The sequence below is a fragment of the Varroa jacobsoni genome, unplaced genomic scaffold (genome assembly GCF_002532875.2).
Source record: "Varroa jacobsoni isolate VJ856 unplaced genomic scaffold, vjacob_1.0 scaffold_387, whole genome shotgun sequence".
Lineage (NCBI taxonomy): Eukaryota > Metazoa > Arthropoda > Arachnida > Mesostigmata > Varroidae > Varroa > Varroa jacobsoni.
The window spans coordinates 21,677-45,469 of record NW_019213289.1 but is presented as its reverse complement, the minus strand read 5'-3'; the positions used below and the strand labels follow the sequence as shown (position 1 = coordinate 45,469).

General features: G+C 40.3%; 3 protein-coding genes and 1 long non-coding RNA gene across 12 annotated transcripts in view; 1 reads left to right on the top strand and 3 right to left on the bottom strand.

The window, feature by feature from the left end:
- Positions 1-10,186, bottom strand: part of Rich (Guanine nucleotide exchange factor subunit Rich) — a 21,008-nt gene extending 10,822 nt beyond the window's left edge. For both annotated transcript variants that reach the window (XM_022832354.2, XM_086968093.1), the window contains exons 1-2: positions 8,625-10,186; positions 951-1,181 (exon numbers count right to left, since the gene is read on the bottom strand). In XM_022832354.2, coding sequence (XP_022688089.1) covers positions 951-1,181; positions 8,625-8,753 — 360 coding nt within the window. In that variant the 5' untranslated portion in view covers positions 8,754-10,186. The remainder of the gene's footprint in view (positions 1-950; positions 1,182-8,624) is intronic.
- Positions 6,509-8,616, bottom strand: LOC111259947 (uncharacterized). Its single transcript, XR_015310809.1, has 2 exons — positions 7,847-8,616; positions 6,509-7,234 (listed from the first exon to the last, which is right to left on the bottom strand). It is a non-coding gene; the product is annotated as an uncharacterized LOC111259947 (long non-coding RNA).
- A 642-nt stretch (positions 10,187-10,828) lies between the features above and the next one.
- EMC6 (ER membrane protein complex subunit 6) lies at positions 10,829-12,680 on the top strand. The gene is made up of 2 exons (XM_022832358.2): positions 10,829-11,152; positions 11,837-12,680. Exons 1-2 carry the CDS (start codon positions 11,033-11,035, stop codon positions 12,059-12,061), a joined length of 345 nt encoding a protein of 114 aa, XP_022688093.1. The 5' UTR covers positions 10,829-11,032; the 3' UTR covers positions 12,062-12,680.
- Positions 12,681-16,080: 3,400 nt separating this feature from the next.
- On the bottom strand, positions 16,081-19,872 carry LOC111259943 (uncharacterized). Of its 8 annotated transcripts, none has more exons than XM_086968091.1 (5): positions 19,778-19,872; positions 17,250-17,440; positions 16,864-16,992; positions 16,492-16,700; positions 16,081-16,178 (listed from the first exon to the last, which is right to left on the bottom strand). In XM_086968091.1, the coding sequence occupies exons 2-4, from the start codon at positions 17,421-17,423 to the stop codon at positions 16,524-16,526; spliced, it is 480 nt and encodes a 159-aa protein (XP_086824217.1). In that variant the 5' UTR covers positions 17,424-17,440; positions 19,778-19,872; the 3' UTR covers positions 16,081-16,178; positions 16,492-16,523. The 8 variants fall into 8 exon arrangements, 5 of the variants coding, with proteins under 5 accessions (XP_086824217.1, XP_086824216.1, XP_086824218.1 ...); XM_086968090.1 differs by lacking the exon at positions 19,778-19,872 and adding an exon at positions 19,473-19,753; XM_086968092.1 differs by lacking the exon at positions 19,778-19,872 and adding an exon at positions 18,431-19,348.
- Between the last annotated feature and the right edge of the window lie 3,921 nt (positions 19,873-23,793).

Below are 23,793 nucleotides of genomic sequence, written 5' to 3'. Positions count from 1 at the left end.
AAAAAATGCCCGCTCTTTCATAAGTCATGTTGGATACATTAGGTAACGACGATAACGACTGCTTTGTTCTTGCTGCTTGATAGGCCCAACTGTTGAGGCTTACAGGTTCAACGGAGATTTTCCCATACGCTTTGAATACACTGATTCTAACGATATTTACTTCGAATTAAATTTCTTCTCTTGTATTAAACGTGAGCTATCAATACACAATATGAGAATGTCGGTGGTTAACAAAATGATGAAGGTAATTTTGCTTCTTACTTGCCAACGCCGGAGTATAATAATAATTACGTAGTTATGATTTTATTATATTTTTTCGGATAAACGTGTCTGTACATTAACTAACGTCACGTATTGACTATTCGTAGAGCTATTCACGATTGTTCTAAGAGTAACGCAGCTAGCGAACGAAAGAGAACCATTTCATTCAGATCTTTCGCAAACAGGTAAACAATAGCCTTCTTTTTTTATAATCCGTCACTCGATTCGCTCTCTATCCTGCAATTGGAGAAACAGCGGCGAAGAGTGTTGACTTAAACATTCCAGCTTCGTTATTTCAACACGTATATGGTGAAGCGGTATATGTCGATAATATATATATACTTGGTAATAAATAGCACAATTTTAGTTCCAGCAAAGACGATATGTCTCTTATATCGACAGGAAAGACCGCTTATCATTCAATAGCTAATTCATTACGAGTCGATCGTTCGATACCAGCCATTCGCTACAAATCTTACTTGGAATCTTCGACTATCTCCCAAAACGATTCGAGTACCCTTTTAGACAGGAAGAATAGATGTTTTAGCCTTTTTTAGATGATAATTTTTACCATATATGTTATGATATATGGATTTTCCTGGAATTCGTTGCTATTTGCTAATTTCAAGTTTCGTAAGGATAGATATTGTAATAGAGCCTTTGACACATAGGTACTGATTTTTACCAACCTTGATGTACAGTTCGGAACTGTCCCTTTTAAAGTGCCTGTCGATGTCTCTTTGTTCGTAAATGGGATTTGACGAGAATGCATCACCCTCAACCTGGTGGAAGAACACGTGGTCTCGGCCAGTCACTATTGCCAAGGCTGATGAGTCCCTCCGCCAGACGACCCGTACGTTCGGACCATACGCCGATAGCGAAGCCAATGAACGCCGATGGCACCATAATAGTAGTGGATGCTAAAAACACGAAAAACATAGCTTTTGTTAAGACAAAAAATTATTCGGTACATTCCTATGTAAGTGATTGCATAGAACGTGAACAACTTATTATTGTTATTTCCCTTTAGTTTTTTGTTTTTAATACAATCTTTTTATTCTTTGTGAATGTAAATATACATAACATGGGATACTCAAATATAACCTGCTATTTTTAGCATTTGGGGAATAAACAAACAAACTCATTCTGGAGGATGAAAGTTTAACACTTTTAAAAAAAAATAAGTTACCGTGTAACGTTTCCACATAAAATGAACTTCCCACTTAGGGTCCGATATGTACGTTTTACATTATTAATGGTTTTTATGTGGCTTCTGGAAAATCTGAAAACGACTTCTATTAGGCGAACTTTTAGTTTTCCGATAGTTTTGATTCCAAAAAGTCCCTGATCTCTCCCTCCTCTCTCTCTCTCTCTCTCTCTCTCTCTATATATATATATATATATATATATATATATATATATATATATATACAAAATTAGGAAAGGTTTATATGTATAAACTCTTTTTGATTTCTATATAGAGAAATTAAACTATGATAGTAAAATATGGAAAGAACTGGGATATCTAGATATCCTCAACAATTAGTTCTTTGAGACTTTCCGTGCCCTCTTGTCCCTATTGAACGTATTAAGCCCTCACATTTTTTTGCGCTTTTGATGTGCTATCAGCTCAAAACTTATTTCCGCTGGAATCCTTTGTATGTCGCGTATGTTAGCACCACGTTAACGAAATTTCTCGTACTGATGACGTTCTATGAGCCAGGCAATGCTTAACGGTACCACCAGAGTAAAGCTTGAAAGAGTAAGCAATGTTTTCATTCTTCAAGTCGCTCGTCGATTGTTTCGACCAAAATTACAAATTAGCAAAGCTACTTCATATATATGAAGACTTTTAGCGAAATATAACAAGAATAAAACAAACGATCCAAAGTCATGAACTGATAGCAAGTCCGACGTCCTAAAGCCCAGGAGCTCAATAAAAAGATACACCTAAGTGCGGCCAGCCAGCTTTCTGGTGTCATCATGTAGGGCTTTAATAGAATGATGAATTGTTTAGATTAATTGCAAGCTTCTTTCTAGTGAAATAATTATTTTTAACGTTTATCGTGGAAACTTAATTTGTTTTTACTTACAACGAACAGTATATGCATATACTTTCGTATTGATGAATGAGCCTATAGTTGTGTTCAAGCCTATCTAATGGGTAACTCAACGGAGGCACTCTTCACTATTTTAGTTCCCCTAGCAATGTAAAATCAGCTACTGGCAAGCATCATAAATTGTTTATACTATAGTGGGATTATCAAACAGTCATTGAGCTATATTGTATAGACTTTTCCTTTACACGACGCGTTTCGACGTAATAGCAGATATGATCGATGAAAAACGTCTTTGTTCGTTAATTGTGGTCCTCTGACTAAATCAAGGATGCAAGATGGCAGACACGTGAGAATCAATAGGTTACTACTTCGAAAAATCGTACTTCGTTCGTAATTCGTTAACGATGACGTATTACTATCTTCTCTATCTTTATTACTGAACGTGCACATTTTTAGTAATTGACGTTTCCATCGTTATTAATTATCACAGCATTATATTTTTTATAATGCCAAGTAACGATAACTAATGCGATGGACGGGAGAATGATGCCTATTGCTGATAACGCAACGCTGTACGATTACGCAATCTGCAGGACGTCAATAGTCATTTATCAGCAGAGCATTAGACAATGTATAATCAAAATTTAGATACGATATTGTATTGTCATACAAATTTATTGATGCTATTTCCGCCGCAAAAATAATTACGACAACTGCTTTGCTTTTCGTGTCACAGTAGTAAATAGGCTTCTTCGATAGAAAAAAATCACACCCTCATCATATCGTATCGTCTTCGTATAATATACAGGGGGATACATACAAGCGGACGAGCGTTTCACGGCACGCATCTTGAACGAGCCCTTTGATGACTATGATTTAATCAAACGGCAAGAATATAGTGGCTCGTATTACGGTAAGACACTCACGGCTATAGTTCAAGCGGATTTACCACACTGGCTGGCGACTGATACACTATGGAGCTTCTTTCTTTTTCATTCATCCCTGCTATAAGGTCGGGTCGCGGCCTTTCCCGTCCGCTGACAGTCTTAAAGCCCGAAGAGAAAGATATCGGGGACGCGTTGTTTCCGCTTAGAAAGGCGAAGACACAGAACCGGAAGGATAACAAAGCAGTCAACAAAGAATCGTCATATGCGAAGCATTACTGGAGGTATAGTCACCGTTTTTGCTCGGTACGAATCTGTCACCGTCGCCGCACTGTTGTTGAATTGCTTGCGTGAGACATCGTAGTAAACCACTGTACATACAAATGCCTCAACGTCACTGTGGCTGTGGGTACCGTTAGCCTATGTGTTTATAACGTGCCAATGCTGCAACTACATGGGGCGAAACAAACCGCTTGCCCGGCTTACCGTTCACGCCACGTTACTCTATGTGATGAGGCAAGGTGTCACATCTTGCCCCATCACATAGAGCACGAAAGTCGTCACTACTTTCGCTCACTGCATTGATATTTCGCCTTGACTTCCGTTGGAAACGCAGTGAGATGTTCATACATGGAGTTATTTGTTGGCTTGTTAGATTGGCGGCGTCTGTCGCGTTCCACAATACCGCCATAGCGTCTTACACCGATAGTTACTACACATTTTTCCGTTAATTCCTCGATCAGCGCTTTTCATCCATCTAATAGCTCTACCGTATCCTCTGAAAATTCTGTAAAGACTGATCACTTCACACGTACACGCACAACGCAAGTTTCTTTGCAACAAGAAATAGCAGCCCAACAAAGAAACCTCTGTTCCCGTGCGTTGTAATACGCATTTAACGAAATAATCTATGCCTACAGCTGCCGTTTAGCAGAGGCATCTGTGTATCATGATAGTGCACTTAATACAATTCGTTTAAAACGTAACCTGTAAACGCATGTCCTTTTTCTTGTTTATGGCTATTCTTCTGTTGGAGGCTATATGAAGATACGGCCGGCCGGACCGCTGGATAATGTTCCGCCCACACTCGAAATACATCGTTTGACTATGGCAATACGACACTGCTTCGCATATGCGAAAATTCTTCTGCGAAATTTTGCTCAACAACGAATGGCTTTTAATTTAGGTATTTTTAAGCCGGGCAGGTAGGCCGTGATAGCATTAACTAAAAAGATTCAAATAATTTGCCAATCTCATCTTAATAGTAAAAGATCCATACGTATTGGATAACACAACGAAATCGTGAATGATCCTCTCCTCAACACCAAGTCCCAATACAGTGTAACCCAGCGTCAGTAATACCTGCGTTAAATCATCTTCCGTATGATTTAAGGGTCCAACTCGGTGTGTGTCTAGGATGATTTCTTTTATCTGCTGATCAAGCACAGAAAACCGTTTTATGAGTGATCAACATAGCTTTTGAGATGGCTGTACGTCTGCACAACGGATTCCACCATTCGACCCCAATGCAGCTATTTGTAACAATGTCAAAAGGAAAAACACTACCAGGAAACAGACGAACAATCAGTCACATTTGACGTTCTTGCGGAATCTAAAATTTGCATTATTTTTTTTGGAAAATATATACAATAGGAAGGTATCAAGATTTTCTCAATCACAATAAAAATGCGTTCCAAATCACATTACAAAACGTCACGCGTGTTTTACGTACGCATGCTTACGACCGACAAGCCTAGCTTTTACCCATTGGAACAGGTTATACTATTTTTAGGGCTCCGCAAATATATTACTACTTCTATACAAATTAGAGCCTCGATGTATTTAAGGTAATTGTCGCCACATTGTTTTATAACGTATATCCAACACACCCAATAGAAAAGTGCTTTTGTAGATATTCATTTGCGCCGTACATGATTTGGGAGAAATACCATTCACTGGCTCGTAAAGCTGCGAGTTTATTTAGTTTTATCTATCAGCTATTCTACTTTCCATACCCTTTCATTCATACAAATAGATTTTGTTTCAGCCAATTAACCATGATTGCCAGTATGAGTTTCAAGCACAGTTTCGCCCAACTCACTAATAATAATAATACCTTGAACTTTTACGGCAGCAAGTTGTTGATGACCGGTAAACCCTACGGCTACGACTCATTACATTCTCATTGCTTCTAATGTTATATATTATATCCACCGTTCAGTGGTGGCATAAAAAAATGGTTGGCGAAGTTAGGACGGGTCAACGTTGAATATTCGGCACCTAGACCTAAAATGCGACTGGTATGTGCAGTATCGATTATTAATGACAGAGCTTGATTTAAACGCATTTTAATTCGTCAGCAAAAATTCTCATAAAATAGGGCGCAACCATCACTGAAATAAAGACTGTCTCTATCGGTACTCGAGGTAGGACACGCCCTAACAAATGGCTTTTACTCGATTGAACACCGTCTTCCGTTGCACAAAAATACGAGTTTATTCGTCGTCAGCCCTTCCATCATCCAAGCAGCAACATCCATTCTGTACGTCTTAAAACCACCAAGTGTCTTTGAAATTTCTTCTCGAACTCTGTAACAAACACCTTCATATTTTCATCAACAGTGAAAAACTACCTTCAAGCCCTCTTTTTTTATGTGGCGATTCCAATATTGAAGGGTGGCCATGCCTCAACAAGAATGTTCACTTGTGATAAGATTTTAATGATGGCGGGCAAATTCAAAAATCTCGGTCTTTTAGCGCCATTCAAGAAAAAGACAGTATAGGAATAGTTTTCTATATGTACCTTATAACGCTCAAAGGATACGGCAGCTTTAGCACGTAGACACAGATTTACGTTCTTGCGCGGGTTTTTTTGAAGAAATAGCTATTGATCGTGTACTTTTAACTACCATTATTATGCACATCTCAAAAATCAATACAAACTCGAAGCGCAAAGCTCGCATTTTGAGAGTTTACGAATTTATTTTTTCTTTAGCCTCTTTTGTCTATGTAATAGACCATATATATGTTTAGCCTACGCACAGTAACAATAGCACATACTTAGCAAAAATGAAAAAAGTCGCGACAAGGCAATGTGAGACAAGCCATGTGGCAAAACTGTTAATTATACACTAAACGTCTACAATGCTTTTGTTTGCAAGCCGCGCGTCTTCATTAAGAAATTATTTCTACTTATATTATCGTTTCGGCATAACTCAGTGACAGTTTGAACACAAAGAGATACCTATCTTTGTTATAATTTCCTCTCTTTTCTAAGAATTACCCCAAAATAATTATGAGCGTGTAAAGGACGGCACTCGATGCCAGAACTAAATTTTATTTTGAAATCCGCGTACATACAATATTCTATTCGCAGTACAGGCCAAAATTCACCAGCCATCGCAGCGAGTGAGCTGAGCTCAAAGACGGCCCATCACCGCCAGACACTATCCATTTGTACACCGTCTACAGATTTCGCAGTATTTAAGTGGTGCGCAATACTCTCGGTTAATTGCTTTTCATAGCTTAACCCAGGTAGGTAGTGGCCTGTCATTCACAGCAGAAATTTTTTTCATCAGTTATACTATACTCAACTAACGGTCTTTAAGTTATCGTAAAGGAGAAACGGGTGACCGCCGAAAATGTTCCTTTACTTATATGATCCATTACGTAAATGCGCTAAAATTTTGATATAAAGTGAATGGCATATTATCACTTTCATAGGAATCTTTCTTGTTCCGTCATATTAAAAAGGTATGTCTGCTGTCCGCACAAAGACATACAGAATGCCGTTTGTTGTTAGATGGTACTTCGAAGAAGATGTTCGTTCTTTGCGAACCCTACGCTAGACAGCGAGTTCCCCACCGCCGAGTAACGGACGATCACCGACCGCCAGCCCCTTGTCGTTAGGGTGGCAATTGACAGCAAAGAAAATGGCCGCTTTGAGCGGCCACGTTTTCTCCAGGAATTCTCATCCTGTTACCCTATCGGGATACAGCCACGACTGCCGGATCAGTTGCGCCATCCTGGGCTGCAGCATAAAAATACACAAAAGAGCCACTTCTGCCAGTCAATGATAGATACCGTGATAATACACGAAAGAAGCCGCTTGATGGTACCATTAAACTATGCTAACATCGTATTACAACGCTGGAATCGCCTGTGCATGGCATCGGCAAAGGCTGTTGCGTAAGTCGTATCAGTTGCAGCTTAAGCATATTCTGTACGGTGGCGCTGACGTTATCATGCGTCGGACCGCTAAACGGTCCACAAACATGCAGCACGCACACAAATATTTACACGTACACACATAGACATTCCAGCCATTTCTGTCGCTTTTCTTTCGTTGCCTTCGTCTGAACAGAGGGCTGCTGTTAAAAACAATTGCTGATAAGGCAACTGCTACAACTGCGAGCGCATCGATAATGACGACTAAGAGTGCTACTGCTGTTGCTTTCTGCTTAGCTTTAGAAGCGAGAAACGCGCGCTTAAGCTCGGCTGTTCATCTGCCTGATTTTCTATCATTGTTTCATGGCAAACCAGTCGGTCGGCCTGCCGACCAAATGTTTAACGCGAAATGCATACGTTTTTTTTTAAATCAATTAAGTAAGGTTAAAAAGATCCAGTGGAAATGAATACGTACTACGTATCTCCACCTGTGAGATACCGAATCCAAACGAGTTGACCTCTCCAGCGTAGATAACAGCGATAAAGTTATCGCTGTCTCGCCGAACGCGAAACGACAGACCGTATTTATGCTTGCTTTTGTATACCACCGGGGATAGCGAGAATGCCGCAAGCACTACTCAGCTGTTACTTGAGTGGATTATTTTTGTCAAAGGGCAGAGACAAACAGACCAACAGTCATAGTAATAAATGCAGGCTCGTTACATGGACAGACCAAAATGTACAAACACACATACGTACGAACACAACTCTACCATAGAGCTAAGCGCGCACCTCTTCCCGATATTTCTTGGGAGCGAAGCAATAGTGTAGTCGTTACGTTGAGCTGTCATCCAATTGCTTCGTCTACCCCACAGTTGACATCGATTACTCAGTCAGTGCATTAGTAATGCTGGTCACTAGTCTACCAATTCGTGATTGAACGAATTATCCACGCTCAAACTGATAAAAGCGACGACGCAGGTCATACAAAAGACCACAGAGAAAAACGAGCAACCATTCACTAATTTACAGCTTTAGAGAGGTGCATATAAAGTAGAGACACGTCCAAAAGGTCGGATATGTTTGTCAAACCGGATTCGCGCTCAGAATCGCGTCAAATCTAGCCAAAGAACATGTTTCCTATATCAACCACATAATTGCTATTGTTACTTGACATTGTAAAAATAGTTGTTAAAAAGCAGTAGAGGTTTAACTGGCCCCACGCGGCTGTCGAAGGAACGAAAGGTGCCTACCTTTTCCACCCAGATCGTTAGGCAATCTGGTTGTAAAACGGCGAATAGTGTCCGATGATAGTCGGCGCAAATCTGGATTACCGGGCCTTCGAGAGACAAGTAACGCGGCCATCGCACCGGGAAGTACATCTTGCTTCTGTTTGTAGCCGCAGTATGGTCCGCAAAAGTAGCTGTCGTCGACTCAACGACGACGGTAATAGAATCCTAGTCATTCAGCTAATAGATCACTTGGCCGACTTGGCAACTGATCACTTAGAACACGTTCTCTATATTGACGTCGTCGTCTATCATAAATAAACGACGCTCAAATCATTTGAATTCAGGCCGTAAAGACGACATCGTATCAACTCTTTTAAGTCTTGTTCGTAGTACTCGTACTTAGAAGCATGTCGGATCGGTCGCTACCACGGATCACAATGCCAAATAAATTCTTGCAGCAGATGTACGGGTGGCGTGGCATATCTCTTAAAAAAAGTCCCCCACAAAATCTGCCCCATCCACTATTACTGTTTCTGATCAGCACCTGCAACGGGTGATCTGGAAAGGACCGAACCCGCTGTCACTATTGTATTCCCCATAAGTACAGCCACAGCATCTACCTTCGTGTCTCTGTCGTACAATAGATGTTTGACCACAGCACATCACAAAGAGAAACACTCAAGCACTTTCTGGGCCATAGTAAGGCCGCAGCTTTTGCGTTATCACTGATAGCCTGACACGATTAAACCGACAATGCATGAACTTTATGCGTGTCAACACGATGGAACAGCAAGGATAAGTCAACTTCCCTTCTTGTTTTTCACTCAAGTGAAACTAGAAGTGGTAGCAGTAATCCAATTTGATGACGACAATCACAACGATGAAAGCGTCACCATTGCAGAACGTTCCATACAACGTCACGTCAGCTCCGAACGGCGGTGAGCAGCATCAACTGATCGACTATTAGCGATGATGGCAAATAACAGCCGTTGTATTGACAACGGCATCCGCTGTTTGCAGCTGCAGTTCCTATCTTTGTACGGCAGTAGCTGGCAGTATTACTGCCCTTGCCTCTTTTGCTGCATCTATCGAAGTAGCTTGCCCACCAACTTGCAGCTGGCCCGTCCCGTTGGCGAACACCTCCAGCGAACGTCCTGATCTACACCCCACCGATGAGCAGCCATCCAACGACCCAGTGGCGGCGGCGGCGGCGGCGGCCAAGGCGGCAAGAGCAGCTGTAGCAGACCGATATCAGTTACTCACTTATTGGCGGCCCATTACCCCTATTACTGTCATCACACTCTACTGCTACATTAGGTGGCGACCGCCGTGGAAGTGGCGGCGTGTCGACTGCGCTGTAGCCCCGAACCGTCCGTTTGCTTGTGTCCGCTACGCAAGACGGCCACTCTTTTTTTTTTACAACATCAGTGGTGCACATCATCCGACCGCAGCCAAAGATACGACCGGTGTCACTAGAAACGGCCGTATTGGCTTCGGTGACGGAAAACGAAGCACTGCTGATGACGACGGCTTGTGTCGTCCCTCTATTTGCTGTGACTATCGTTGTTCTATCTGCAGGTGGCAGCCACTCACTTTCTTGTCTCTATGGCTGGCATCCCGCTGTTCGTCTGCCTGCCTCTATATCTGTCTCTATGCTACGGCGACCGCCTGTTTTAGTTCCAGTCTGTCTAGTTGGCTGGCAGAATCGTGTGTGCCGAATTCGACTGCATTTCTGTTGTCGGCTGTCTGCTCCAGTCGTCTGCTGTTGTATTTTTTCTCGTCTCTCGACAGCAACGAGTGCCTAGGTATAGTAAATCAATTAAAGAAATGTAATTTAGCGGGGTAGTTTTTAGTCTGGAGATTCTTCTTGTGTAGGAATAATTGCTGATATAAGAACATAATAGCAATATATCACTCCACAACGTTGTATTAGGCACAAAAAGCAGATATAGATTGACGTCGAGCTGGCGGGCCAGTTTAAATTAACAAGCGATTCGCCTCATTGCTACACCGAACAAATACGAGTGAGATAAGCGGCAATCATTTATCTATCGATTGCATCCATAAAGCACAGTAAAAGTATGCTACAGACAAGTGGTAAACGATAATGCTTGAAAATACTAAGTTTTCGGTACATTCCGATTGAGTTAAGCTACTTATTTGTAAATATTTTGCAGAGGTCGCCATTTCTTCTGAGTTGTAAACAAATGTTTGGGCATCGGTTGACGTAGCAGACGGCCTATTAGAAGACGGCTCATAACAGAAAGCCTAAAGCGCTAATTGAACGATTCCACATTGTTTGCGTATAGAGGAAACGTATTCTTTGTCCCGTTTGCAGCGAGTCTGCTTAACGAGTGTATCACTTTGCCCAATCACTTTGACGTAGACTTGGCTGGTGCGGTGATTATTGTAGTGAATCTAATTAAGCGATGAGTGGGAAAATTCGGAAAAGTAAAGAAAAAAATGGCGAAATCGTCGCATTTAGCGAATCAGCAATGCGTCATAATGGAGCGGTCCTCGAATATATTCGAACATCTGTTTCTGTATTGGTGAGTACTTTAATTAGAATGATTTATATGCACGAAAATTCATGGAGATATATTATGCTGGTCGATGTCAAACGATCAGCCGATATTGACGATTCTATTGTTGGTTGGCATTATGAAGGCGAGAATCAACAGCAGCTATCAACTAAATAGAAAACTGAGTCGAGAAAAAGACATGGCGCTGTAGGCCGGGCCGCAGATGAAAGCAAAGGACAATAACAAGCTTAGACGGCTCAGGTAGTTTATTCGTTTCAGATTGTTGAAAAAAGTTATACATTATTCTAGTAGCTGGGATGGAACCACATCAGATCGATAAAAGGTTGCTTACTTAGGATGCTTCTGTTGCACTTCAATGGTCTGATTAGTTTTTTATGCTTAAGTGGGTACTCGACATAAATCCCACTAATCCATTTGAAGTTATTTCTATGCTACGAATACATATTTTCTTTTAGTTATTAGCGCATATATACGCCAACGCACAATGTCTGTGAGAAATTTTATTAGAAAAATTGTCTATTGTTCACGTTAATCTAGTAAATTTGTACCCGACTGACGCATATAGTTATGGAAGGCATGTAGTCAGCAAGCTCAGCAATAATTATTCCCAATTACAAGTGTAGTTGCCATTTTCTACAATGGAGTTTACATAAAGCGCAAATTGCATCCTACATTGTTTTGGTTTTTCAGAGTGGCTGTTCGGCTGGGATAATGGGTCTTACCTCGTTGTACGGCTTTCTATTTTACTTCGTTGTAGCTGTTGTTCTCTGGGCGATGCTTGTCGTCAGTACGTTGACTACATGGGAGACGTTCCTGCGCTCGCGTGCTACTTTCTTCACGCACGGTCTTTTCAATGGCCTCTTCACGTACATTCTGTTCTGGACATTTAGTTATGGCATGGTCCACGTATACTAATGAGGTTAGACCGCTACGTACCGTGTATAAACGATCATTGGCTGTTGTTCGTGGATATCGCTCCGTTGCATTTAAGCAGCTCATCGCTACCACAATATTACACGTGGATAAACTCGGCGTGTCTTACCTTAGTCATTTTCGAGTCATAACGCCCTCCTTCAGATGTTTATCACACGGACAAGGCGTATCGTCACAGATCGATATTGTTTATATATATATAAACAAGAGAAGCAACTGGTATGAACTGCGTGTCCCAGAGACACATATCCTCTGGTTCTGCGTTACTGACCCACACTCGATAATCTCGAATTGGCGGTTTTCGGTGAGGGGAGACCAATCATTCACTCAGGTTTATTAACAAAGACGACTATATATATATATATATATATATATATATATATATAACCGTCTATATATATATATATATATATATATATATATATAGATGGAATTGTAATAAAAATATGAATTTATATAATTCCAAAGTGAGCGCTATCTGAGCGTTTTCCTTAGCTGCAGCGTTATTTCTTTTGTGAACCCCCTTAATTTTCGGTGCCTCTATTATAACTTTAAAATAGTATTTTTCGATGCCAATAAATAATCTGTTATTTACATACAAGCTTTTTGTCTTTCGTCACTTGAATAGCTATATTATCACAGTAATAACAACTATCAGTGACCTTCCTCATTTAATTATACACGGGGCTATCAAAGGGAACAAGACACATTAAATTGAAGATACAATATGTGGAAAAAAGGCTCCATTTTTCCAGATCGATTTATTACATTTAATGTAATTTTTTATTTTATTTTGTTTAATAAAATCGATATAGATTATGCGGCTTTGACAACCGTTGCATATGGGCTGATAGGCACATTGCATTTCAAATATTTCCTGCAGATCAGCGACATTTTGTCGGGTACATGGGTCCAGTATGCTACGTCGCCTGCTGATCAAATCAGCAAGAGCTGGCTAAAGTTTCCATAAAGTGAAACTTATATATACACATACGAGTCGAAGTGAATTGCCTTCGTCAGGTTAGGAACGTAACATCTAACCTGATGAATAAATCGATATATAGTACCTTTAAACTTCCAATTCTTCTGCACACTGGTAAACCAACAATTCAAGTATATACTGTGCTTTTAACAGTGAACTGACCGGGAAGAGCAAACGATGAAGATATCATACGGATTGCCAGCAGTGATCGTTGCTATTGCTATGTTCATTCTGATTCAACTCCGACTAAAATATATGGCCGCCTCTGTTATTTTGTAACGGCTAAAACCTGTTCTAGCGCAAATACTCTTACAACGGACAATAAGATCTGTTAAACAAATCATTTCGAATATATTAGAGGGACAAGATAGGTTATAATATTAATGTAATTCATTGACGTTAATAATTTAAGAAGTTATGGACTTTTATCTGTGATTGTGAACTTGAATGCATCTCTTTCTAATGCATCAATAACAGATGGATATTTTGGAACAGACAGCTGGTAGCTAATTATCCTGATTATAGGCCACATTTAATATGAAATGTAAATAACTTGACACTACAAGACTGCCATTTCAATAATATTTTCTGCGCATCTATGTATCAATATCTGTCTATGCTGCAAGTTATGATATTACAGGAAACATTGAATAAACAGCATTGAAGCATAGATATACCAGTAAACAGAAAAAAACATTCAGCCCATGCCTACTAATTGCTGGCGACAATTTTAGCATTTATCAACGTTTCAGTAATAAAAGCTGATATGAGCACCGACAAAGAAGCGAAAATTCTAGGTGTCGTTTTGTTTCTATAGAAAAATAAAAAGAAAGTGAATCTGCCTTTGCTAGCAAAAAGCTTCGGCAGGGCCATGGCAAACTCGGTTAACTTTAGATAATTCAGTAAGATCGTCTAAGAAATGGGTCGTTCACTCAGCCGTCGACGCTGGCGGATATGCATATTATATAATTAATCATCATATTTTCAGATGGCACATGGCTTGTTGTACTCGCGAATAAGACTATCCCAATTTTATTATATTGCCCAATTTTCAATACAAGAGATTTTTTTGCAAAAAGAAAACTTATATGCAGCGCAATCATAGCTTCTATAAACTTACATTTAGTTTACCTAGCTTACATTTTTTTGAATGAGACTAAGGTTAAAGAGCTTTTTGGCCAATTGGGACGCACAACGGGCGATCCGAACCATAAATCAATTTAAAACACGATATACATAATCTCTGCATTTAATTAGATAGCAAACCAGATACCTTGTACTTAGGTGGGCCAGTTTCATTTTTACAAGTTCGCAACAGCGTCGTGTAGCATCTGTGACGTACACCTTACGGCCGTACTTTCTATACGCAACGTAAATCGGGCAAAAGGCGACGGCTCTTGCCTACTCGCTTGAAATAATGCGGCCTCCCGTTAACACCGTAAACGGCGCGCTTGCAAGTCATCGATGTACGTACGCCTACCGGCATCTTTTGTTGTGGCTTACATACGCTGCCAACTGTTTGTATGTAGGTCAGTTTTTGACTATGCAATAGCCGAGGCTCGCTACCTGTTGAACACGTGCTACAAAAAAATACTGGGATAGCCTCCTTATGATGAATGCCTCAAGTCATTACTTTAATCATTACAGAGACGACCCTGAGGATCTTACTTCGCAAAAAAGGATGCAGGATCGATTATTCATCGTATCATTTTGGTACTATTCTTTGTTAACGGACTAACTGACCGTACAAATACTTGAACGTACCTGCACGTCAGTCAACGTAGAAAGCTGAGATAGAGCAAGCATCAATACTTAATATAGAAAACATAATGCCGGAACAACGCAGCAGTAAATCAGCTGTGAATCTGATAGAATTTTATCAACCCGTTGAAGATATCCTACTGAATCAAGTGGCGGTTTCGAAGCTAAAAGAATTGATACTTCAACGGATCCCCATGATAATTACGGAGAAAATTTGTTTTGCCGTCCGCAGATCAATCGCAAGCATCTGGTAACTTCAAGCGGAAGATATCCAAGCGATGGTTGAAAAGTTTTGCAGAAGCTAGACATTTAGCCCTTCTCAGGAAGGTCGAATCTGCGAAAATTATCTCTAACCGGCACTCTGCGGATGGCTAATGTATACAAACATGCGGATCACTCGCAGCCAATAACCTTCTTGATATACTAGGTCTGAGGGATAACGTCAAAGAGATTGGAATGGCTTTAATACGGGCAAACGGTGACTCAACAAAGCAGACCTTACTTGATATTTTTCTACCTCCTCTGAGGATACTTGTGGGCCATACCTTTTTTGTTGAAGCTATTGTTGAATGAACCTAAGTTAACGAGGAATACGCACACTTGGTCCATGGAAGTCTCGCGTGCCTAGGGTCATCAATTTCGTGATGTTATCGTAAATCAGCGAATCACCTCATTATGTTTCTAGGTACGCTGTGTGGTACAGGATACGTATCATGGTAACTGACATTGAAACATATATTGGATATATACGTTTTCACCACCAACTATTGGGACTTAAAATTATAAATTAATAAAAAAAAAAAAAACTATTTTTTCCCTTTCGGTAAAAAAAACCGTATAATAATATGTAAATATTGTTTTATGGAGATGTCTTACTGCTGGTAATCTAATGTGGGAATTTAATATAGTCATACTGAAGTCGAATGAAGTAGATTCTTGTAATCAGCGAACAGTCACAAATTATGTTGATGAGCGACGCAGTCGCATCGAAGCCTTACCATCGAAGACATACCATATCGGGATTATAATGCAAAATTACGCGCGTACGTCCGCATAAGTTGTGCCACCATATATAGGACGAAGGATCTAGATCAAGGATTATATAGTATAGATATTATATAGTATAGCTTTATTATAAGATGTTAAGAGTCTATCAGTTTTTGTGGTTTCAGGCAACCCCCTATCACAAATTTGTAAGTGTGATGCATAAAGTTTATACAGTACAAAAATTTGATAGAAACATATGAAAACAAGTTAATTTCAGAAAGGGTATCGATTTTTATTATTTCACGTATTTATCTCCTCGATGATACGTTTTTTTCGTATTTGTCACTTTTATTGGAAGTCTCACGAAACCTGTGCACAGAAAGCAAACAGCAGAATGCTAGAAACTAGCATCTAATCAAATAATTAATATTATTAAATATTAATAAAATCAGATGTGCCACCATTACGCCCAGTTACCACTAACAGCCCAAATATATTGTCTATTATGATTTTTTTCAGGGATTAACGGCTAAATGCATTATAATTTGTTCTTACCAGTCGGCGACTACATGAACCAATCAGAGACTCTAATTAGAGAGTCCAAACTATAAATTAGATAAGTGTAATAAGAAATTTGCCAAGAGATTTACAACAGTTCTTCCAAACAATCTGACACACGCACCTGATTTTAGTGGTACAATGGGATAACACCTATTACACCCTCTTGAGACAATATCCGAGCTCTTTGGTAAGCGCTTGTCTCTCCGCCACCGTAAAGTCATCTGCAACGTTAAATTTCATCCGAAGTCCTTCAGGCGATGCGTCAAGAGTCTTGGCAAACGCCTCAGAGGCTAATTCAACGAGGTCGTTTATTCTCAGATGATGAGCTGCCTTTAAAAGTCTCAGTGCCACGGGCGAGTAAAGTTGATTAAATCAAGTGCAAACGAAATACTTTCTTCATTACATACTAATTTAGTAAATGTGTTGCGTGTCTTCCGTTTTTTTGTAGCTTTGCCCCAAATTTATATCATACAATAATTTTATTTTTGCTTACCATTATAAGTTCGTGGAGCAAATCGCCCGCTGCCACCTCTGAGATGAACCAATAATCCCAGTTGTCTCGGGGTAGCTTCCCATCGGGCCTAGACTTCTGAGAACGATGATGTTCTAACCATTCTCTAATCTGAGAAACATATATGAAGAGGGAACACCTTATATTGTGCATTTGCTTGAATGAACCGGTCATAGCCCTGGCTAAATTTAAAAAGGAAAACCATACTTACATGAAACACAAGGTTGATTATTAGAAGCCTATGAAAACCATAACCGTAATAGCAATGCATCAAATAAAAGAAAATCTTTCTCCTAGATAGCGAACGACGGGGGTAGGGGCGGATGGAAATTTACAATAACCAGGAATTAGCTTTTTTTTCGGCTTACTAATGCAAGAGTTGTCGCGTCTACGCTTTTCAATTGTAGAGGTCGGTCGGATGGCATACAGATCATGCGGGACAGGACTGGCGATAGTTTTGCAAGCTCTTCATCTACAAAGAATCTAGTTTGTGCAGTTAATCGCCTTTCATTGCTAGTCAGCGAAAACTTCCTGGATTCCATTCGGCTTTGTCGATGTCCTGTTTTTGGATACCATACAAGGCCGTAACTAGGAGTTAGTTTTCAAATAATAAAAACCTAAATAGTGCTCTTGTCACAATGGCTCGAGAAAGAGTCGCTCTTCGCGCGCATCTAACCATCGCTGGTTTCAGCCCGGATAAACAATACGCTAAATAAGCTATTTTTGAGTATAGAGGGGGCGCACCAAACTGTCCTGTAGGGAGCTATAATTTCTTTAAGCATAATACCAGCTATTTTAAGCTATACCAGTTCGTTACTTGTTTGCCGACAGCCAACAAGTATCTTTTATAGTTAAAACTTAGCGTTGGGCGCGGGGTATTGTATTGATCAGAGAGTCTACTTAATAAAAATGCAGGTCTAACTTGTTTGCATTCTTGATTGCACACCAGCTTATCTCCGTTAGGCATGACATTTTCCCCGCCTAATTGGAAATTAATAAATCCCATTAAAGATTTTAGCATAACGCTTAATTAGCAAAAAATTCGCGAAAAATAATCCCTTGTGTGAGCCGCGGTACGCAACCACAATCGTAGAACACAGTCTCTCGCCTAGACGACTCCTGAACTGAATACATAATTGAAAGTTGAACGCATCGGAACAGATATCGAAGCCTGCCCTTTTACTGCAGAGCTAGTATCTTCGGACGAGATTCACTCCGCTTAACCACCGAGCATTCAGGCTGTACAAGCTGATCCGAGTAATCATAAAACATACTATGCCAAAATTGTACTACGTGTTCCAGCCGAGTTGTAGTAGCACTTGAAAATCCTACAGATGACAGGCTATGTAGTGAAGCAACTTCATTATCGATGAAGTGAAATAAGGTAGCGGTGGCCAGTTTCTTCGGGCGAATGCGTGTCAATCGCATCGACGTTGTACGTATTGCACATTTTTTCTGCAGGTTTATCACAGGTTATATGCATTTTGTAACTAAAAAAACACTACGTTAATGTCATCACGGTCGGTCGAAATATTTTTGTCAAACCTACATTAGAAACGTGATACGAAAGCGTGATTTTTTAGCTGAATATCTTCTCCGGTGGAAAATATAGATCGCTTGACGAGTTAGTGGTAGAACCGAAGAAAACTAGATGTACTTATAGAATTCTTGGAGACATAATAATTTAATTATACTTAAGAAATGCAACCGAAATGCCAGTTTCGCGCTGGCTGCTAGCTCTCTGCTTGAAAATGTCAAAGTTAACTGTGGCACGTCAATCGATAAAGACCGTGCGAGCAAGACCAGATAGCATTTATTTTACACAGAAAAGAGTGAAAATCAGCATCGAGAAATAGCACAAATAGCTATGAGCTGTGCAAAATTGAACATCTTTACGTATCGGTGTATTGTCCATGTATGCCACGATCAAATGTCCCTATGTCAACAAGTTACGACTCAGCGACTGTGCAATGCCATACGATTGCTTGTTTAGTGCGACCGAAGAAACCAGTTTTGACGTACGTCTGCTACTGGTGTCTATATATGAACACCTTAGAAATGAGCGACGGCTATAAATGGTTTAGTAATAGATCCTTGCACCCTTTTGTTGCGTTTTGGGCACTTGCCGACAAGAGCTATTCTATCGTTCAGTAATAACGAGTAGTCCCTTACGCGGCATACGACATCTTGTATCGACTAAATCGCTGTAACCCTCCCGGAACTTACGACCTTGTCCCAAAAAGATTGTTCGGCATACGTTAGGATTAAACCCTATTCGCCTATAGGGATGAGGGTTCTGTAACAAACGGTAAATTGCTAGTTAGCGGCTCACAATGTGTATTCGATAGCCCAATGGAATATGGAAACGTAAAATGGAAAACGGTAAACAAATCAGTTCCTTTAACTGATTTGCCATGTTCGCAAAGACCATCGCCAAACAGTGGCAGCAGCTCGTCAAGACGATTTCCCTATGGAGCAGAGTTGATCAGCCTTGGTAAACCACATACATGTAAGGGTTCAAATCATAGCTCATTAACTGTCGAGACTTCACTAAAGGCAACTTGAACGTTAACTTTCAAAGTTTGTCTTACACCAACGCAGTATCCGATTAGTGAAACGCGGCACTATTGAATAGCATGTAATCTTAGTCCGTTTCTACTGTCACTATATGCCTTGTTGAATTGGACGCTCTCGTAGATGCACTTCATCATGGCGAGAACGGATAATAGTCAGCTATGCATTCGACTACCTGCAAATAACTGTCTGCTCTAAATTACAGCGGGCCGTGCTGCACGATCGAACACGTTCGCCTGAGATTGCGTACAAACGCTTAGTCTTCGCACGTCCGTCTAAGCAGTGCCCATCGGCACATGATACCACTACCCGTTTAACTTACCACTACATAGGGCGCAAGTTGTTAATTCGATCAGTCACATATAGTGAAGCCATCCATGGCTATCGTGCTAGTTCAGATGTTGCCCACTGGGTAACGTACTCGTATCGACGGAGCTCAGCTGAGAGTTACCCAAACCGTTAGGTCTATGCTGCTCGTTTTACTGTCGCCAGCCATAACGGAATTCGCTTATGACAACATTTATCCGATGATTCGTGAACTTTTGACAACGAAATGTGTAAAGAGCAGCGCTGTGTCTCTACGTGCTGTCGGCAATCCATGTGATTGGTGTCATGTATGAAAGTTTTGAAGCAGCAGGTGACGGCCTGTCTGACGTTTGACGACAGGAGGCGTAAGACGTAGGATGCGGCCAGGCGTCACCACTTTGACCTACTTCCTGTTGCGTTGGTGTAAAAGCTGTTGAATGTCTTGATATACTGAGAAAGGGGCATGAGTCACACGATGAGCTTATCCTGATCGTGTAAAGTAAAAAAAAGCACTGCTAAAATGCCTAAATTAAATTGTTCCAAAACAGGTGACGCTGAAACGCCATCTTTTAATAGCAGCGACAGCGCTACTCATCAGGGTTGCGAAAATACTCTTCAAAGAGAGTTTCGTTTTCCTTCACCAGGTGGAGCTGCTCGTCAACTCACAAAAATAAGGGAACACTTTTGTGATCGCAGTATTCTGCCGCCGGACGGAAAATTTGTGAGTAATCCGATTCAAACGGTGGCCCTCGCGGCGCCAAGAGCTCAGTCTTCGCCATCGATTCAGCGAATGTCCGAATTTTACCCGCATAATGTTTTTTTGGTCGAATTTGATGGAGCGCAAAAATCGAAACGAGTTTTAGCCATTCAGAGCGGGTCAATCACGTCGACGTTTTACGAGAACAGTGCCACCCAATCGACTGCTATCGTTAATCACCTACAGGCTGTGCAGGCAGAACAGTTTGAATTGTTACATCCACAGCAACGTCACTTCAATCCTAAACGGAAGGATCAAGGCCAATGCTGCGAATTCGAAATAAACATAAACATTAATCATAAGAGCGTTATTCCCGGCCAGAATCAGTTAGGAGGCCTAGCGTCAGCACACCATAGCAGCCAGTGCGTTCAACTCAAGCGGAACAGCAAAATCACCAACAATATCCTTGAAGTCAATAATATTTTTAAGAAAATTTTCGCATCCGCGGACATTGTCCCGTCACATACTCCCGTACCAAGCGTCTCTGAAACTTCTGTTTCGACCGAAACTCCAGCACAGCTTTTCAGCATTTATAATTCGTCTACAGTACAGCTGAAACGCGCAATTAACTCAAACTTTGAGAGCGTTATAGCATCGCGCTCCAAGAAACGGAAACCTGAAAAATTTCAGGGACCTGCCAAACCATCAACATCATTTTGCGACATGCAGAACACCCCTCGGCATGTTCTATTGGACAAATCGATAACGCAAATAGATAGCGTTAATCTTGATCCGTTGGTGTTTATGAGCTCGTGTATCGATGTCATAGATTTTCCACTTGAAGGTGAATTTAACGGCTACATTTTAAAGCAGGTATCCGGTTCCTCGCTGAAACAGTTTTTCATAAACAATCTATTGTCAGTACTGCTAAAATTTACGAGTATTGATTACGCGAGCGCTATCGAACAGTTCATCTCATCTACTACCGAGTGGAGATTTAGACTCGGAGGCTTCTACGTACTTGGACTTGAGCGATGTCGTGTCCAACAGGTTAATATGGCTTTATTGGGATCAGTAAAAATCATGGACCCTGTAACACAATTAGAAAAAGAGGGATATGATATCTGCTGTCCATTTTGTCTTATCTGGAACATAGAAAACGATATTAAGCCTATCTTTGATCTGATGTTTTATCGTGAGCTGATGGAAACTCATTGTCGTTTAAACCATAGCGAAATTTACTTGAGGTTTGGTATAGCTACGAATATCCCTACACAATTCGTAATAGCAGAACAGCTGCGGGTTTTACGAGAGTTCAAAGAAGTAAAAAAAATTATGAAGGAAAGTAGACAATTAAGATAGTACCACAGATGGTTATCGCTAGCTAACACACGTATAATATGAACGTATTGAATCTTATCAGGAAAAATATCACCATGAAGGTTTTCAGTTCAACCGTTAATAATAAACGAAGTAATAGTCGTTTAACCATAGGGAGCAGAGGGTGTATACCAAGCTCTCGTTGTATTGACGATCATCTACATTGTTATAATCATGTTTTACATTATCCAGAGCGGCACGTGGCCAAGTTTTGCGCGAGCTGATTTTTGCATGAATAGTATACAGTTCTGTACGGTTACATTTGTTTTTGTATATAAGTACGTGTCCAATGCGAACCATTCGAGGCGTTCATCGTATATCCTGTAAAATTATTGCGTTTGTTGGCCTTTCGAAATTAACGCGGATTCAAACGACTAGCAAGGTAATGTTGTGAAATGAATATTGGGATAGGAAGCGGAACAATAAATAATTTGATCATAAAGTGTCTTTTGACGAAATTCTCTATTTTCTAAGATACCTCGTCGTTATCGCCAGTGCAAGTGTATATTACTAGTTATGTGAGAACAGAGATTCTCGGGAACATCATTTCAAAAGTTTTTTTCGTTGATAGAATATATTTTTCTTTTAATTTTTAAATATCTAAGCCAGGTTAGGTTAATCAAAAAGTCGGATCACTTCTAAGTTAAGCGACGCTCAAAGTTTCCCATGCTATAGTACTATGGATAATGAAGTGCCTTTTTCCAGATATAATTATTATTTACAAGCCGATCACCGCGTGATCATAACTGAATATTTTGATGACTTTAAAACGTTTTGATTGCCGGACTTTGATAGGTCCTGCAATACAGCGTGGTATGATCTACACTATGTCATAACAACCATGAAAAAGAAAATGCTTTGTCGTTTGGGAGTAGTCTGACATAACAAAGAAACCCATTTTTTAACGACCTCACCCCAGTTTTATCGAGTCAAGTATTGTTGAGATAAGACATAAATTACTGCGTCTCTTTAATAGGTTTCGTCTTGTATTCCTCCTGCTTAATTTTGTTTACGTTGTGGTTTTTGGTAACCGAAGCTCCGTAGCAATCCTAACGAGTTCTGGCGGAATTATTTTGATTCGTTTATGTCGGAAGATGATCTCAAGAGGTATTTCCGATCTGGCCAAAAATATAAGTCTGCAACGCCATTCTGCTCGCAGTGAATTTCAGTATTAATCCTCATTTTGTAGTCTTCATACAAGAGGGCTCAGCTCCAAATATTTGCAGTCGGCTCTGACGGATTCTTTGGAATGCTTTGTTGTTCGGAACGTAAACGGAAATCGAGGAAGTCAGCAGTAGTAGAATTTTTGCACTGATCACTTACAAAAGCAATACATTTATATCTCTTCGTCTAGAAGACCAAAAAACTTCGATTATTTGTCTGTATTACTATGTCCTTCCTCTAATTCATCGTAACAGTATATTTTGCCGCCCAACTACCCATGACTTCTATGGAGCGCTCTGCCAATAGGTAAATCTACTAGATGTAGTTTGGACAATACTCAGAACAGGTAAACTTCCGCCGTAATAATGTATATCATTATAAACTAATATGTTTGTTCCTTTTGTTTTAAATTTATTTATATTTTATTTTAAATTGACCGAATACATTAACGAATTGGGAATGGTTATGGGTGAGATCAAGGTGTACTCGTTAGTTGACCGAAGTGCTTTATAACAGCAACTACATTAGCGATTTCTTCTACCTTCATCTACGCTCAAACGTATAATAACTGGATGTTTTCGGCTGATAACCAGTTAATGCAGCGATATGAACTTATGAGACGCTTGAAATGATTATAGCTTTAATTTGACTCTAATTGGAGAAAAACTATAACTTTGAAACCAGAAGAATAGGTCAATCCGTTGTCTGTCGATATCGCAACGGCTAGAGTTCGGAACGGAAATCTTCGAAGGTTTACTTATGTGGGCAGAGGATCGATGCTAAGCAGATCA

What these genes read in the sequence shown, in the direction of transcription:
- LOC111259943 (XM_022832350.2), bottom strand. Translation starts at nt 18,309, where the DNA reads ATGCGATTGACACGCATTCGCCCGAAGAAACTGGCCACCGCTACCTTA. An exon ending in ACGCGACAACTCTTGCATTA is followed by an intron (nt 16,993 to 17,249) that starts GTAAGCCGAAAA and finishes TATGTTTCTCAG; the next exon opens with ATTAGAGAATGGTTAGAACA. An exon ending in TGCTCCACGAACTTATAATG is followed by an intron (nt 16,701 to 16,863) that starts GTAAGCAAAAAT and finishes AGACTTTTAAAG; the next exon opens with GCAGCTCATCATCTGAGAAT.
- EMC6 (XM_022832358.2), top strand. Translation starts at nt 11,033, where the DNA reads ATGAGTGGGAAAATTCGGAAAAGTAAAGAAAAAAATGGCGAAATCGTC. An exon ending in GAACATCTGTTTCTGTATTG is followed by an intron (nt 11,153 to 11,836) that starts GTGAGTACTTTA and finishes TTGGTTTTTCAG; the next exon opens with AGTGGCTGTTCGGCTGGGAT.